General features: G+C 40.1%; 1 protein-coding gene across 1 annotated transcript in view; it reads left to right on the top strand.

Annotated features, from left to right (window-relative positions):
• The first annotated feature begins 857 nt into the window (after positions 1-857).
• Positions 858-17,137, top strand: part of DLGAP2 (DLG associated protein 2) — an 85,056-nt gene continuing 68,776 nt past the window's right edge. Inside the window, exon 1 of the mRNA XM_030447276.1 lies at positions 858-1,874. Within this exon, the coding sequence (XP_030303136.1) occupies positions 873-1,874 (1,002 nt within the window). The 5' untranslated portion in view covers positions 858-872. The remainder of the gene's footprint in view (positions 1,875-17,137) is intronic.

Below are 17,137 nucleotides of genomic sequence, written 5' to 3'. Positions count from 1 at the left end.
GGAACAAATAATTAAGTATGTAGAAACCCATAGCTTGTACTTAGAGATATTTATTTTTCCAGGAATAAGACAGACCAATAAATAAATGTTTTGTGATTTGGACATAAAAAGGGGAAAACTGCCTAATAGAGAAGACTTTACATGTATGGGAACAGCAATACTTCTGGACTAAGGATAACAGAAGTTTGAATAGTATGAAGTGCTTATTCATAAACTGTTTACTGATGAAAAAATTAAGCTTTATTAAGCTTTGTTTCAGCATGTGCAATTTTTTTTCTCTTTGCTGTTTGTTATATATGTTTATGAATAGCAAATCTGGGATCCTGAAGCTGAGATTCATTTATGAAAATGTTGTTTGTAATATGAAAATGGCTCCATGGAGAAAGGATGCGTTTAGGTTAAGATATTCAGCTGAGAAGCCACAGATAGAGATTTTAGACCCATATAACTTAAATGACTAGCCACCAAGCTTGACATATATGAATTTCAAATATCAAATATAAAACTCAATATGTGAATGTATTCCTTAAATCTATTTGAGTAAATTTGCATAATTAATAACTTCATAAAATTAGAACTGCTAGCAGACAACTTTGCAAATGGGAAGGGGGGTGCATTCACCCTGTAATTTGCTTGTAGAGAGCAATTTTAACCAGTTTTAAATTGGTGAATGAAATTCCTTAAGTGGTGAGACTTTCCATCTCAGTCGTAGAGAAAAAAATGCTTATTTTTGCAATATAATTGGATTTTGCAAGTTAATCTTTCCATCAGACACATAACAGATTTTATATGTTCTTCTGACAGACCAGCAGTACTCATGGTCACCTTCTCAGCACTTCAATGAAGAAAGATACTCTCCTGCTCCGAGGAATATGAAAGGATTATCTGGTAGTCGCAACCAACCACAGTTATGTTCAGCTCATACTTGTGGTTTAGCATCCCCTGAAGATTGTGAACACACCCACGACCATATCCACCATGGGCAGGAGACAAGGCAGCCGTATCTTCTCAGCCCCACGGAGAGTTGCCCGATGGACCACCATCGTTGCTCGCCACGCAGCTCCATCCATTCCGAGTGCATGATGATGCCCATGGTGATGGGCGATCACATGTCAAGTAGCACTTTCCCCAGAATGCACTACAGCTCACACTACGACTCAAGAGACGACTGCACCATGTCTCACGGTAACCCTAAGATTAACCGCATTCCCGCCAATCTTTTGGACCAATTTGAGAAACAACTCCCTCTTCACCGGGATGGGTTTCACACTTTACAGTACCAGAGGACCTCAACGGCTGCGGAACAACGCAGCGAGAGCCCGGGAAGAATCCGCCATCTCGTTCATTCAGTCCAGAAACTTTTTACTAAGTCTCATTCTCTGGAAGGCTCTTCCAAGGGCAACGTTAATGGAACAAAGGGAGACAGTCGAGGGGACGATCACCATCACGGGCACCATTCCAAGCATAGCAAAAGGAGTAAAAGTAAGGAGCGAAAACCAGAAAGCAAACATAAATCTGGAATGAGCAGCTGGTGGAGCTCTGATGACAATTTGGACAGCGATAGCACTTACAGAACCCCTAGCGTGGTAAATAGGCACCATGCAGATCATATATCCCATTGCTACCCTGAGGCACTCCAGGGGCATTTTGGGGATCTCTCATTGAAGACTTCCAAAAGTAACAATGATGTGAAATGTTCAGCTTGTGAAGGGCTGGCAATGACCCCTGATAGTAAATATATGAAAAGGAGTTCTTGGTCCACACTTACAGTAAGTCAGGCTAAAGAAGCTTATCGCAAATCATCGCTGAATTTAGATAAGCCTCTGGTTCATCAGGAAATCAAACCTTCCTTGAGGCCATGTCATTACCTTCAGGTAAGAGAAAGATTTTCTGTATATTTGTAATGGAGAAAGCTTCACAGTTTATGCCATTAAGTCATCATGAGAAAATACAAGGGTAACCTGTGTATCTCTTAAAGGATGTCTGTACTGCTTACATAATGCAGATATTCCATGAGAGTAAGAAAACTCTAGATTTTGTCTTGGTTTATAGGGCATATATTAAAAACTAAATGAAACTAGTATGATACAAATTAGTTTAAGGTTAGTGGGTGTGTTTTCATCTTTGAAGGTCACACTGAAACCTCAATGAAGTCCATATATCAGACTTAAAAAGGGGCAGTTCTCCCAGCAGTCTGACAGCTTGGAAAAGTGTCAAATACACATGTAAATGAGTAATTTTGAAAACAGGCTGTATAAATTTCTATTTTAGTGCTATTTTATTCCCTTTTTCCAGGTTGTTCAAGCAACAAGGAGAACTGATTTACTGCAGTACTGAATTTCTTTGTTGTGATGATGATAACTCACAGTTTCCCTTTTTGTGACTGGGTCACCCAAAATGATACTGAACTAAACTTCTTGAAACTATAAGCTGTCCTTGTTAAAAGTTATGTGGGTGCCTCAAGGAGAGAAGCACTTCATGCCTGGTACTCAAACTGGTTGTAGTGTTCTGCACCATTTTCTTTAGCAACAACCAAGATCCCACTTTCTCCTACCTCGATACCTACAGCTTTCTGCCATTTGGCACCCCAAAGTCATGGTAGTATAGACATCTATGCTGCACAATGATTTGAATGATAAAGTGATGGGGTTTGGGGTTTGGTTTTGTTGGATTTTTTTTAATTATCTTCCAAATTTTAATTTTAGACATTTACATCTTTTACATGGCCAGGGTCAAGCACAAGTGTCATATGGCAAGTGTCGTTAGCACATCAGGGTGTACAAAGTACTGCAGTGGGAGCAGAACAGAAAGGACGGAGTAGCTGGAAGGATAATTTCTTCAGCTAGCTTTGCCAGTGGAAAAAAATGTAGCATACAATTGTTCCCTTCAGTAGTTTTGCCAAGTGCAGCCTTCCAAGCCCACATTGTTCTGAGTGCCTTCTCTTTTATTTCTTTGTAAGGAACTTCTCTTTCTGTAGAACTTAACTGATTCTCACCCTGACATGGGCAAATCTCTACTCTAGATATACGAATGTTGAGATTTTTCAGTTCCTGTGGACTAGCAACTGCTGTACTTCCGTGTAGAGCTCTCTCCCCATGGAGCAATAGAGGACCAATAGTAATAAGTCATACTTGAAGAGCCAGAGTTTTTGAAACAGTTATGCAGACATCCAGGATCAATCTTACCTACTGAAACAGGGAAAGTTCCTCATTGCAGAGAAAGGAAAATAAAGAAATTGCAAGCCTCATAGCATTACTATGCAAATTGATTCCAATTTAGGCTGACAGCTGTGATATTTTATCATATCCAAGTACAGTACTCATGTATGTAAAACAGCCTGCACTTCCCTAATCTAACTCAACAAGCCAGAACTGGAAGCAGACACTTCCACTTGTGTCTGTGTTCTAAAATCACATATCTGGCTTCAAGATTACAGAGAAGTTTAGGTATGGCTTCCTTTGGCCTTAAATTGCTGTGCTCCTACTTCTACACAGACAGCTCTGGTCCCTTTACATCTTTGCTGTGTTTTGTGCTTTCCTTCTTGTGGCAGTTCATTGCTTCCTGTTCCCCACTCTACATTTACTTTTCTTTGCAGAAGCCACCAGTTTTCACTTTTCATGGCCTTCTCATTAGTCCCACACTATAACAGCACCCTCAAGTGAATGTGAAACACTGAGTTTACAAACTAGCTTGGTTATCACTAAGCTTCAGACCAAGTCCTTTGGCAAGACCAGGGAGCAGGAAAGCACGTTTTTTTGCAGTAATTTTTTAATGCTTTTTGCAAACTTGGGATTGGTACAGAAAGGAATTTTCATCCAGTAATTAAGTAATACACTGCTAGGTTCATCCAGCTTAAAACCTAGGAGATGTGAATTTAAATTTTTGCTGCATCAGATACTTTCTCAGTGATCTTTGGTTTTAAGCCACTTTAAAAATTGGATAGCAGCCATTCCCTGTTCACAGAGATCCTATAATGGAAATTCATTAAGACTTGAGTGTTCAGTTACCACAATAAAGAGTCTATAGTTGTGCCAAAAGCTATAATACCAGGAATTCTGCAACAGGAATACTGTAATAACAAAATTCTAAAATAAAACTAACATGTTCTATAAAATCTGTATATGCCATTCAAAGTATAGATACCCCTCAGGATGAGTGGCTGGATTACTCACTAGCCCAAGGTGAGGAAACAAACTGAAGGGACCCCATTCTGTCAATGTCATAATACATAGTTTTGAAACTTCTACTTTGAGGAATGCTGTGCTGTTACACTGTTATAGCTAAGAACAGAGACGAAAGTCCCATTGTTAGCTCTGCCATGAACTTTCTCTCCCTGACCCAGAAAATCTAATTTGCTAATCACTGCATACTTCAGTTACTCTGTCTGCAAAACTGAGGAAGAATATTTGGCTCTTCTTACAGTATCAGTAAATAATGATTGCATAAAAATAATCATTAGATTCAGAAACTGAAAAAAAGGTAGAGAAGCATGTCAGGATCTCTAGCCAGGAGAGTTTCTCCCTTGCCCCAGAGTATAGAGCAAGGAAATGAGAATGCAAGGGATTATGAAACTGATTATGCAGCAGCAGATTTCCCTGAGGTGCACAAGTGAACCGATTAGCGAAAACCCCAGGCCCTTCACAGGATCTCTGTGTTTATACCATTACAACACATGATATTAAAAGGCATTTCTCCTGAGTCATGTCAGCTATATTTTTGACAATTCTTTTTAAAGCAAAGCCATGAAATTATCATCCTTTGGTAGCCTTATATATGAAGACATAAACATCCTTCAGATTAATGAAAATTAATTCTACATTTATGTATTAATATTATAAATTTACAATACATTTATGGCTTTCACTTTGCTACCTAGTTACATGAGGATTCACTGTACTCAAATAACTTTTCTGTCTACTGGCCTCCATCTTGTTTATTCTTTCAACACATGAATAAAATACTGCTATTTCTGTTTTCCACTGGAAACTTTTGGTGTACAGAGTCCCAAACTGGAAGGCCATGGCAGTGACTTTGGCCTGTGCTTGTGACCATGTTTTCTGTGTTGTGTTTCTGGGATTCCATTTTGTCTTCCACAGCAATTACTGAGATGCTTTTTTTCCTTAAAACTGAAACTCTGAAGAGTGAACAAAGGAAATTTATTTCTAAGAGGTGAACTTCTACCAAATTCACAGATGTCTGAAAACAAGAAATGAGAAAAGAGATTTGGAAGGTGTCTTCACATTATATGCTTAAACCATGTGCTAGGGTTGAAAGCCAGTATTTCTTTAACCTGGTAAATCTCCAAACTTAGCCTTTGGCTCATTTCTTAGGGTTTCACATTCCCTGCTCCTCTACAGACAGTCCTTTCAACTGGGGGAGTTCCTTGCACAAGGAGTGTGCTGCTGCAAGTTAGAGGTGATTCAGTCAAAATGCCTTGTTCCAGCATGGGTGGCCATCTAGTCCTAAAGTGGACCATCTCAGAGAACTAAATTAGTGGAAATAAAGCTGTATAAAATACTGATTATTTTTCTCATCTACAGTTCAAATCAGATTTACATCACTCCTACTACAGTAGAAGTGGTGGTAACATGCAGAGAGAAGGGAGAGGGGAAGAATGGGAAGATCCCTTGGGCTCCACCTTGTTAAATCATCTTAACTGTAATGTGAACCAGGAGGTCAATCAGCACCATGGGAGCAGAGAGCAGCCATTTGTAACAGTACACTAATGGCATTTATCAGATTCTTGTGAACTATTAGCAACAGGTTTTTTATGTATGGGTCTTTAATTTCTGTTTTGAATGCAAACAAATTGAGGTACAAAGAGATTTCTGGGCACAAAACATTTCTGTCATCTCACTCCACAGGCAGAATAGCTTAAGTAGATCACACATGAAGTAAAGCACACTTCTGTATTATTTTGGCTGTAGCTGCTGCTACTGCTTTCCATGTCATTTTAATACAAAATACGTTAAGAAAAAGATAAATGAGTGGTGAAATCTCTTCTGTCTTCATCAGCTGTTTTGGCTAATTAGGTTCAACACATATACAGTGCAATGACTTTGATTAATTTTACTCTGGTGTGAGAACCCGTGAGGAGCAAAGATTTCCAATAGAAAAAATGGGTATCTAGTAGATAGCTGTGCTAAAGAGATGAACACAGTAGCATTGCTTCCCATTTCCAGGACTGAAATACTTGTGAATGCTAGTTAAAGAAAAGTAATTCCTACAATAAAGCCAAAAGACAGGCAAGAGCATAGCACTCACCATCACTGACGTTCTGGAGCACAGTGCTATGTGTCACTGATTAATATTCCTCCCTCAGCCATTGAACAGCCTGTGAAGCAGCAAGCAATCAAGGTAAACATACCACAAGGTACAGTGAATGAGTCAGCACTCTCCTTAAAAGAGAAAATAGCATGTTGTTCTAAAAATGGCTTCAGCCCACTCCTGTCTTCCTAGTGCATTTAAGTACTAGCGTCATCCGTTCCAGCAGTGGCATTGCTAAGCATGTGGGTAATAATGTCAGCTCTTCTCTACAGAAGGAAAGAAAAGCACAAGAGATGATCTCTTAAAAAAGAAAAAGAAAAATCAACAGTTCCAATGAGGCTCTTTACTTGTTTAAGTTATGCCTACACGGAGAAGAGCTTTGAGGATAAGTTAATGGATAAATAGGTGTTAGGCCCTTAGTTATTTCAGGAACTCTTCTCAGGGCAGGACAGATTCCCACAAATGAGCACGTTGCCCACGAGTGGCATGCTACTGCTTTGCACTCTCCATCTGGTTTGCAGAGATAGATTTTAACTCAATGTACCTTCCTCAGCACTTCATCTTTGTAAAAGTAGATCGTATCTGTTTGCTTGACAAAACCCCAGAAACAACATCCAATACTCTACTAACAGATGCATATCATAGAGTCAGCCAGAGCTAGCAGAGTTTGCATACTAGCCTCCACATTGCCATCACCTGTGCTGCCTTCACAATAATTTATGACCCACTACCTCTCCAGAATTCTCTGGGTTGTTTCCACAGCAGGAATCACAGAATAGTTTGGGTTGGAAGGGACCTTAAAGACCATCTAGTTCCAACCCCCCTGCCATGGGCAGGGACACCTCCCACTAGACCAGGTTGCTCAAGGCTCCATCCAACCTGGCTTTGAGCACTTCCAGGGAGAGGGCAGCCACAGCTTCCCTGGGCAGCCTGTACCAGTGTCTCATCACCTTCACAGTAAAGAACTTCTTCCTAATCTCTAATCTAAATCTTCTCTAGTTCAGTTTGAAACCATTACCCCTTATCCTGTAACTTTAATTCCTGATGTAGAATCCCTCCCCAGCTTTCCTGTAGGCCCCCTTCAGGTACTGGAAGGCCACTGTAAGGTCTCCTCAGAGCCTTCTCAATCTCAATTCTCTCAGCCTATATGCATAGCAGAGATGAAAAGGTAGCATAGGTACTGGGACAACAGGGTGGTCTGCCTTATAAATCAGCATGGACATGTTCAGTATCGTTTTGCTTTCTACAGTCCACTAAAGTCCCACAAGGATGTCTCAGATGTCCCTGTGCCCTCCCAGTCAAGAGATGTGTAATGCCCAGACAATAAGGGAGATAGTGGGACAGTTATTGCCTCACAGTCCATTTTCAGTGTTAATGTGAGCCTGCAACAGCTGCTCCAGCACCTGGGGCCACTCTATGGAGTTGTTCCTCAGGTTAGTAAGGGTACAGGCCCTATTGTACAGAGCAGCGAGCTCAACTACTCCTAATGGTTCCTTACAATTTTCTCTCTGCCTGTCATCTATCTGAAGCATTGCATGTATAATTTTAAGAATATTAAACAGGAAGGATTTAGTAAAGCTGACACTCCTCTGTGTTTACAGAATGCTGATAGTTTCTTGTGTCACAAAAAAGATAACTCTTCTTAATTACCCTTTCCAAAAGGGGGAAAAGACCCCCAAACAAACAGAAAATACATTCAATCAATGATGACATAAAGCCCTGTCCAAAGGGTGGTTTCAGATTACTGATGTCTTGTATTACTGTTACAACATGATTCAACATGGCTACTTGGTTTAGTAGTTAGATTATGGTGCTGGTCAAAGGTTGGACTGGATGATCTTGGGGGTCTCTTCCAACGTAAATATTCTGTGGTTCTGTGATTCCATGGCCATGTGCTAGGATGCTCTTCTTGGCTGAAATGAAATGCTGAAGCTTTTTTCTAAACAATAGTGGAAAGATTTCAGATTCAGTATTTTCTTAAAGCTGCCAAAACAAGTGCCTATTACTGTAGAAATGTCAAAGCTAGGAGTAGAAAAGAGAGGCCATGATCTCACTGCCCTTTAATCAGGGGGAATTGTCGTCCTTTTTAACATTAGTATAGTATGTTGCTAAATTGTTTTTTGACATTCACCTCACTCAGGCTGAAGGCTGACCTTTGCAGTTGTTACCCAAAGGTGTTGCTGGGTCTGAAGAAGTTTTCAGCCAGGAGTAACTTATTATTTTGTACACTCAGTCCAGTTGCATCTGTCAGACAGGACTGCCAGGAATACACACATGGGGCTGTAATGACCACACACTCAGCTGCTGTGCTGCAGGCTTGCTGCCTAGGGCAAACCTGGCTCCTTTCCTGAATGGTCTATACCATTTCTCCTGAAAGGACGTGACTGTAAAAAATGGTGAAGCATTCATAAATATTATTTCAATGTTTTATTCCACCCCGTCTTCCCCCCCCCAACTGGTTTTGGCCATCTAACAGCACTGTGCTTGAAGGTTGTTTTTCCAAGTTGAGTTGCATGTGTTTAAATATGAATGTCTATATGAATAAGGTCCCTTGTACTCCTGGTAGGGTGTCACAGTTTTAGCCATTAACCAGGTGACATATGATCTCTTGTTATCCCCCCAGTATGCTCCCAGGGGAAGATAAAAAGAGAAATAAAGGAAAGAGACTTTAAGGTTTAGAAACAAGCTAGAATAGGTATAACAAAATAAGAATAATGACGGTGAATTACAATACATGTAAGTATAGAATCCTTGTTCCTCACTCAATCAGTAATTACTTTCATACAGAAGTCCCACAGGGGACTCAGCAGCAGGTGGGGGTTGCCTGAGCCCGGGGTCCCAGTGACAGCCCACAAAAGCCTTCGAACAGTTTCCCCAGCCCTGCTCAGGGAGGCAGGAGGAGGCAACCTGTCCCGATGAGCAATGATCTTACTGGGCAAGAAAACGGGGTGCAGGAGAGGCAAAGAAACACAAAAACCCCAACCCCTGCAGCACCGCCGCCAGAGAAGGCCCCTGAGGGGCGCCATTCCGCACCGCTCCCCACCCCAGGCAGCAGCGCTGTGATTGGTCCCTGTGGTGACCTGACCCACCCTCAACCCCCGGTTCGGCACCGAGCGGGGCTTCGGGACCCTCTGGGTCCGTGTGGCCCCTGGCAGATTTTTATCTTGGTTTTCTCAAACCAGGACAATCCACCTTATTCATCACCATATGCTTCCGTAACTATACACGTTATACATATATATATTAAAAAAGGTACATTATACAATTTGAACGTAAGTTTTTGTGGACACAGTCAAATGTCTCTGTGGTACCCACTGGGCATCACCTGTCCTGCACCACCCCCCACGCGTGTCCCGTGTGTTGAGCAGGGACAACCCCACAGAGGGGTTTGACTTTGCCCAGTGGTGAAGAAATACACACTGCTGTTCTCAACAAGTTCCTTTCACACAGGACAGGGACTTTGTCCTCTTCCACTCTATGTAAAAAATCTTACAGGACAGATCCACTCAATTGATTGATCCAATATTAACTAGCCAGGTGGCTTGTCCTAAATGTTTGTCCCAGTTTCTGGAAGTTCCATTACCCATTGCTTTCAGGGTGGTTTTTAGCAAGCCATTATGCCGTTCAGTCTTTCTGGAGGCTGGTGCATGACAAGGGGTTTGATAGATCCACTCTACTGTGCTCTTTGGACCCATTAACCATTAGGTTGTTTTTGAAATGAGTCCCATTGCCTGACTCAGTCCTCTCTGGGGTCTCATGCTGCCCTAAAGTTTGCCTTTTGAGGCCCAGAGTAGTATTACAGGCAGTGGCATGAGACACAGGATGTTTCCAGCCATATGGTGCTTCTGCCATTGTAACCACGTAGCTCTTACCCCAGCAAGTGTGAGGGAGTGTGGTGTAATCAGTCTGCCAGGCCTCTCCATAACAATATTTAAGCCTGTTTCTACTCCACCAAAAAGCTTTTAATCTTCTGACCTGCTTACTGGCAGCACAAGTATTACACCCGTGAAGAGCTTGGGTAATAGGGGAACCAATCTTTTCACGAGTATTATAGTTAAGCACTACCTAGTAACCAGGCAGCAAAAAACTCCTCATTTGACTCTGTAAGCTAAGTAATTGGAGTCATCTGGAGTTAGCTGTTAAAAACTGTCAATCATTAGTTAAAATTAGAAAAATCAATGAGCAGCAAATATGTTTAATATAGTCTTTAAAAGACGTTTTCTGTTTTGAATGCACTGTATTTTTCAGTAGTGCTTCTATAACAAATAGAAATAAAATAATTTTCTGCTTATATTAATGAAGACACTGTTTTTTACAGACCTCTTTTTGGGTCAGATCTGGGTATATTGCCTTTTCCTAGCTTTATAACAGCTTTGCAGTGGTGGACTTTCCTACATCTGCAGTCTGTGCAGTTTTTATGAGGTACTGTGCATTCTGAGCAGATTGGGTGCACTTCTCTTTTTCTTCCTTTAAGGGCATTTTTGTCTCTTACTCTATACTTCTGTGACCCAAGTCTGTGGGGCTTGCCCTTCTTACACAGATAATCACAGGGAGACAACACTGAATTTCTCTTAGTGTCTGCAGTGGTAAAGGCAAAGATATTTCCAGAGGGACATACAGGTGATTTTGGCTGATAGGTCATGCGGTGTTGAGAGTTTGGGCTGAAGGGGCTGATGATATTTTATTTTCCCATTTCTGAAAGTGGCTAGAAGAGGACAGAATAGATGCCTGTGATGTCTGCACAAGGCTCCATCTGCCTGCAGGAGCACTGGACATGATGCAGCAAGGTCACAGGGATGGAGGTGATGCTATGTGAGCACTTAGCTTATGAACTCAGAGACTCTTGTTTCCCACAACTTCATCAGTCAAAACCAGGCTGGTTTTCTTCATTGTGCTGTGCAGAGACCTGGGCTCATTCCACCCTTCAAATGTGGTTCAGGCAATTCAATTTACGTCTCCCCAAAATTGTGGCAGGATAACTTGTAGTTAGCTTCAGGTGATGATATTGTAGTCCCCTGGGCCTTGTCTGCTGCCCTGCCAGAGGGACATTGCAGCTGGAAGGTATATTCCTTACTCCCCTTCACCTTCAGTGAGTGGCAAGATGCAGCCCAGGTTAGGTCTTTAACCTTTCAGCAAAATTTTTGAAAACACAGGGAATCTAGCTCCTACGTTCCATTCTAATATCAGGGAAAATTTCTGCCATGCTAAAAAGCAATTCTGTCTTCCTTGCAAGACTGTAATATATCTTCATCTACTCACAGGTGTGCACAAAGGCTGTTTTTCTGAGACTCCTTTGTGAAATCATTATTTAAAAGAAAATCTACCACCATTTCACATTGTGCCCTTTTTACTTTTCTTTCGTTTTGTTTTTTTTTTGGGGGGGGGAGGGTCACCTTCTTGACCAGGCTGAGAAAGCATAAAATTACAATAATTTCATATCTGCTACATAGTGTTTCATATCTTACACTTCTTCATATCATCTGCAATCTAATTACATGCACAGACAGATTCTGCTTCCAGTAAAATATGAAATTTATATTACAAAAATAAGATAAGTAATAATGAATATTCCAGTGCATTTTACATTTGCATGACAATTAAATTTCACATGACTCCTATAAGGTAGGTAATCCTCATTTTAACCTTTGAGAATTAGAAATAAGGAGGGTAGTCAGCTCTCTCAGATGAAGTATTATGTTTAGAAGTGTTTCCTTTTAGATAGTAAAGTGACATGCCAGATTTTAAGCAGAACAGCAGTTTAGTGATGGAACACCTTTAAAATTGGGACCAGATGCCATAGAAGTGAGTAGAACAACAGGAACAGATCTGTTTTGAGTTGCCAGTGGCTGTTGCTAGTTTGACTTCTGTAGCTAAATCCTTAACTGATATTAAAAAAAAAACAAAAAACAAACAAAAACCTTGAATTAACAGTGATCAAAGTCCAGAAGAATTAATATTTCATTGGTTCTTCTAGTTTTGACATATGTATTTCTTAGGTACATGGTAAGGTGTTCACACCGATAACACTAGTGGCTGAATGGGATCCTAGATTACCTATCTTCTGCCCCTGTACTCAGCGCTGGTGAGGCCACACCTTGAGTACTGTGTCCAGTTCTGGGCCCCTCAGTTCAGGAAGGATATCGAGGTGCTAGAGCAGGTCCAAAGGAGGGCAACCAGGCTGGAGAAGGGACTCGAGCACAGACCCTATGAGGAGAGGCTGAGAGAGCTGGGGCTGTTCAGCCTGAAGAAGAGGCGGCTCAGAGGAGACCTCATCACTCTCTACAACTACCTGAAAGGAGGTTGTAGCCTGGTGGGGGTTGGTCTCTTTTCCCAGATGACTTTCAACAAGACAAGAGGGCATGGTCTTAAGTTGTGCCAGGGGAAGTTTAGGTTAGATATTAGAAAGAATTTCTTTACGGAGAGGGTGATCAGGCATTGGAATGGGCTGCCCACTGAAGTGGTGGATTCTCCGTCCCTGGAGATATTTAAAAAGAGACTGGATGTGGCACTCAGTGCAACCGCAACGGTGGTTCAAGGGTTGGACTCGATGATCTCTGAGGTCCCTTCCAACCCAGCCAATTCTATGATTCTATGATTAGAAAGAAGGGAACATATCTTTCCCATGATTCATCAAACGTTGGAAAGGTTGCCTACAGAGGTTGCCTACAGAGGTTTTAGTCTCCATCTTTGGAAACATTCAAAACCCACGGGGCACAGTCCCGAGCAATTTGTTGTACCTGGCCCTACTTTTAGCAGGAAGTTGGCTTGGAGATCTCCAGAGTCCCTTCCAAGTTCAGTAATTCCATGCTTCTTAGTTTGTTCCAGAGGTTTGGTCAATTCATCCCAAATTTTCTCTGACAACATGCTGTTGCTTCCATGTAGGATTTGTGCACTCTCAGAAGCAGGGGGCTGCAGAAGTCTAGTCAGGGTTCCAAAATCCTTTTTTTCTGACAGGTCCAATCTGAGCACAACTAAGAAACCCAGTCCAAAGGACTCCTAACACCACACCCAAAAAGTAACTTTTTTTTTCTAAAACAAGGGACCTTATTTTCACAGTAACAAATTTTATAGAATACTTCCTAGGAAGAGGTGAGTTCAGTTTCTTCCTTAGCCCACACAAGGTCAAACCTCCACTGTCTCAATTCTTCAAATTGCATTCTGAGCAGCAGGCTGTAAGGCAGTTTGGAGCAAAGGCATTTCTTGCTTTTTTAAGATGCTCCGTAAGTTTTATCCAAGCACCCTTTCATATTAATTCATGCAAGTGTTTGATCCAAGGACTCTAACCAAATCCTCATTGCAGGTAATTGTCTGGACATGAGGCTGCAGCACACACTTTCTTTCTCTACTATCCAGCAGTCCCCAGACAGTCTGTGTTTCATGAAAAAGCCATCAGTTATAAAAAGAGAAGGAGAGCATGGCAGTTTATTTGTCAACCCTAAATCTTCTCCTTCCCAAGCACTCCAACCATTATTGATTGGAAGATGAGCAGCAGTGTCTCCCATTTCCACAGCTGTTTTGTCATGAAAGGAGGAATAAGGCTGCTCACTAGTTTGGAAAAACAATATTTGAATTTCTTCTTCAGGAGATGGTTTTAGGCTATGAATAGGAAATGATAGAAGGGCCTTTTTGCTGCCTGTAATCAGATACAATAAACCAAAGAAAGGAAAAAGGGTTTGAGCTTATTCTTCATACCTTGCTTTTTTTTTCTACTTAAAGGGACCTTGTGGTTCTTTTTGGATGCGACTCTGAAGGAGGTAACTCTCCTAAATGGCATTTATAGGGAATTTTTACATCCTACTTACATTTCAGGATCAACTCCATAAAATGTAGTAAGTTTTAGGTATCAGGTGCCTTAATGAAATTGGCCCTCTGTGGCTAATATATCACATCAAATCATCAGCAGAAAACTAAAAGTTCGCAAGTTTACTGAAACTGCTTGTTCCTCTCACAGCAACAGTGCATGAAAATCATGAGACTCATAATTGTCTGTAGTAGCTATAACCAAAGCAGCAGCTGGTAACAAAATTAAATGAAAAGATCCAGACCTTGTCAGTGCATTGTTCTTACAAAAGGAAATTCATATGGTAATATGCAGTCTAACTCCTTTGTGGACAGAAACTGAATATACAAGAATCCATGTTAACATCTAGAACAGGAGGTAGGCCATTTTAAACATTATAAATATCAGCACTCATCAGTATATGCAAGTGGATAATTAGGGTAATTATTCCAAATTAGCAGCTGCAAGCCCTGCAGATGGGAATTTCAGAAGCTGGTAACTATTGTAAGAAAGCATTTCTGCAATCTGCAAAGGCCTTTTCATGTTTTGGAAAATGTACGTTTAATGACCCTTACACATGCTGTTAAATATTTTTGTTAATATTTCTTACTAAAAATCTTTCCTGCACTAGTATAATACCTGTGCTTTTCTCTAAAGCCACATTGGGATCTGAGGTGGCCTGGATTTGGAAAGATTTTTCCAAGTATTTAACCTGTTGGCTAAAGTAAATGATGAACCAGGACAAACTGGGACTCAAATTTTGCTTCTGATCTCAGTCCATGAGGAAAAACAATGTTAATGGCCCTTTCATTGGCTTTTGAAGGCAGCAAAAGGACTCCAGCTGTTTTCCTAGGCTCTACATGAAATCTTCTGAGAGAACACATTGTCAAAATGCTTGCCAGACTCCAGAAGCCTTTTCCCTGTGTTCATTGTATTCTACTCCTTTGAATGGCTCAAGGGTGAAAAAAATGCACACATTTTAATTATGAATAATGCTTTTTTCAATTATAGAGGCTTCTGTGATAGCAAATAGATTATTCAGATTAGAAAGGGGTACTTAGAATATTACTGTGTACAGTGAGTAAATCAGAAACACAAATGGAGCAGGGTCTCTTTACTTTTTAGCTTTTACATTATTTCCATTAACTTATGATTTCAGGAAGCAAAAGAAATGTAATCAACAAAAATAGTAAGGCATACAGCTGTAAGATTTTTCCTCATAAAGCTCCTTATCACAGTAAAAACCTTAAATTTTTAGACACTTTAATATTAAAAAAAATCAGTTGTCTTATAAAGTAAGATTTCAACTTCGATCAACAAATAAGCCTATATTTACTCATTTAAATCCAGTCCTTATCTAGTTCTTTGAAGATGGAATTTCAAGCAAAAGAAAGCTGAGAAACTAATAATTTTTTGCATTTGAGTAAGTAAAAGATAATTGATCAATGTCTATTTAAGCTTTCTATTTAATTATCTTCAAATTGAAATGAAGGAAAGGAATTTCAAGCTAAAATAATTGTTCTATGGAAAAGTTATGAGTTTTTTTAAAAAAATAATATGAAGTTTGAACAGAATAGCTCAGCCTTCGTACAGAAAATTGAACAAAATAGCTTGCAGGGGGCCCATGTAGATGCCAATTAATGCTTTTTCAGCATTTGGATTTTGTTTTAACTATGTTAACATAGGAGTAATAAAGTTGAGTTAAAAGAGAGAGTGTATTTATATGACAGTTAATAGTGCTGCCAGCTGTAAATAAAAAAATCTTTAGAAAATATCTTTTTGTCTGCATTTTACAAGCCTGGTTTTACAAGCATCGTGGTGTGTAAATACCTTTTCGGTCTTCTAGAATGTCCAAAAACTTTATTCTGACATTAATCTCATACATACTAAGTCTTAGAAAATAAACGAGGATGATGTATCACATTTACAGGTTTCAAGTTTGGGAAGATTTTTCATGCTACCTTTTCAGTCATCATCTAAAGCTGAATAATGGACAAAGTTCGTTTCTTCGCATGATCCCACCCATTTATGTTCATGATCTGTCCTATTTGTATAACAACATAACTCTTATTTTTTCTCTAATATTTGTATACAACATTTTTCTGATCAGTGCCATCTGTTTCATGTCTAGAATGAAAACTGAATTTATCCTCAGTCTGTCTTTTTCCCCTCCTGATCTTGTTTCTTTAATTTAATATCTCTACTTGTTCATCTCGTTTTAAAACTTCATTTCCCCTTTAATCCCTGTTTGGGACTCAAAGTCTGTTCCCCTGGTGTGTGGCTAATTCATGTATCTTGAAAGGGCACTGAAGATGACAGGCAGACCATGTCAGTCATTTTAATCCAGTCTCCAGGAGTGCTGGACCCAATGGGAAAATTTGCTTCAGTTTCTCAATTACTTCTGTCTGTAGAAAGTCTCAAATTTTTGACTTGAAAGACTTTTACACATCTTGCTTTGTGGAAACTCCTTGATATATGTTTAACTGGAAGTTCAGATTGATAAATAATGCCATTGTACTGTTTAATGTATATGACATCATTAAGTTTATATAGGATTTGATGCTGCCAAGTGCAGCAGGTCATCAGACCTGGTCTACTGATGTATTCTATACCATCCTTCTTTTTAACCATGAGTCATTATAATGGATTCCAGAGAGCTCCTTATATCCTTTAAGTTAAGTAAAAGCTTAAGTGTGTTTCTGGATTGAAACCAGAGGACTCAGCACCTTAGAAGATTAAACAAAAAGCAAAGAATCAGCAGTACTGGCAGAGGACAGGCTTGCTGAGTTTATCGGTCTTAAAACATGGCTGATTTCACTTTGGACTGGTAAATCTACTCCTGCACAGTTCTCTGCCAATTTGTGGTACAGACAGATATCTATCCACCAGCTGTGTGCTACCTGGCTACCAGTCTTTCAAATAGTAAGACCACCCCATCTCCATGAAAACAGTCTCAACCACATGTGTTAATTAACTGGCTAAGTTCCTGATATGTCACAGGAATTATTTTTCAGTTTCTACGTAAGAGAAAAAGACAAATTGCCACATTTAGGGTTTTTTACCCAAGTTTGCTCTAATTCAGAATCGTAT

Source organism: Calypte anna, chromosome 3 (genome assembly GCF_003957555.1).
Source record: "Calypte anna isolate BGI_N300 chromosome 3, bCalAnn1_v1.p, whole genome shotgun sequence".
Lineage (NCBI taxonomy): Eukaryota > Metazoa > Chordata > Aves > Apodiformes > Trochilidae > Calypte > Calypte anna.
This window is presented reverse-complemented; position numbering and strand designations above follow the sequence as displayed.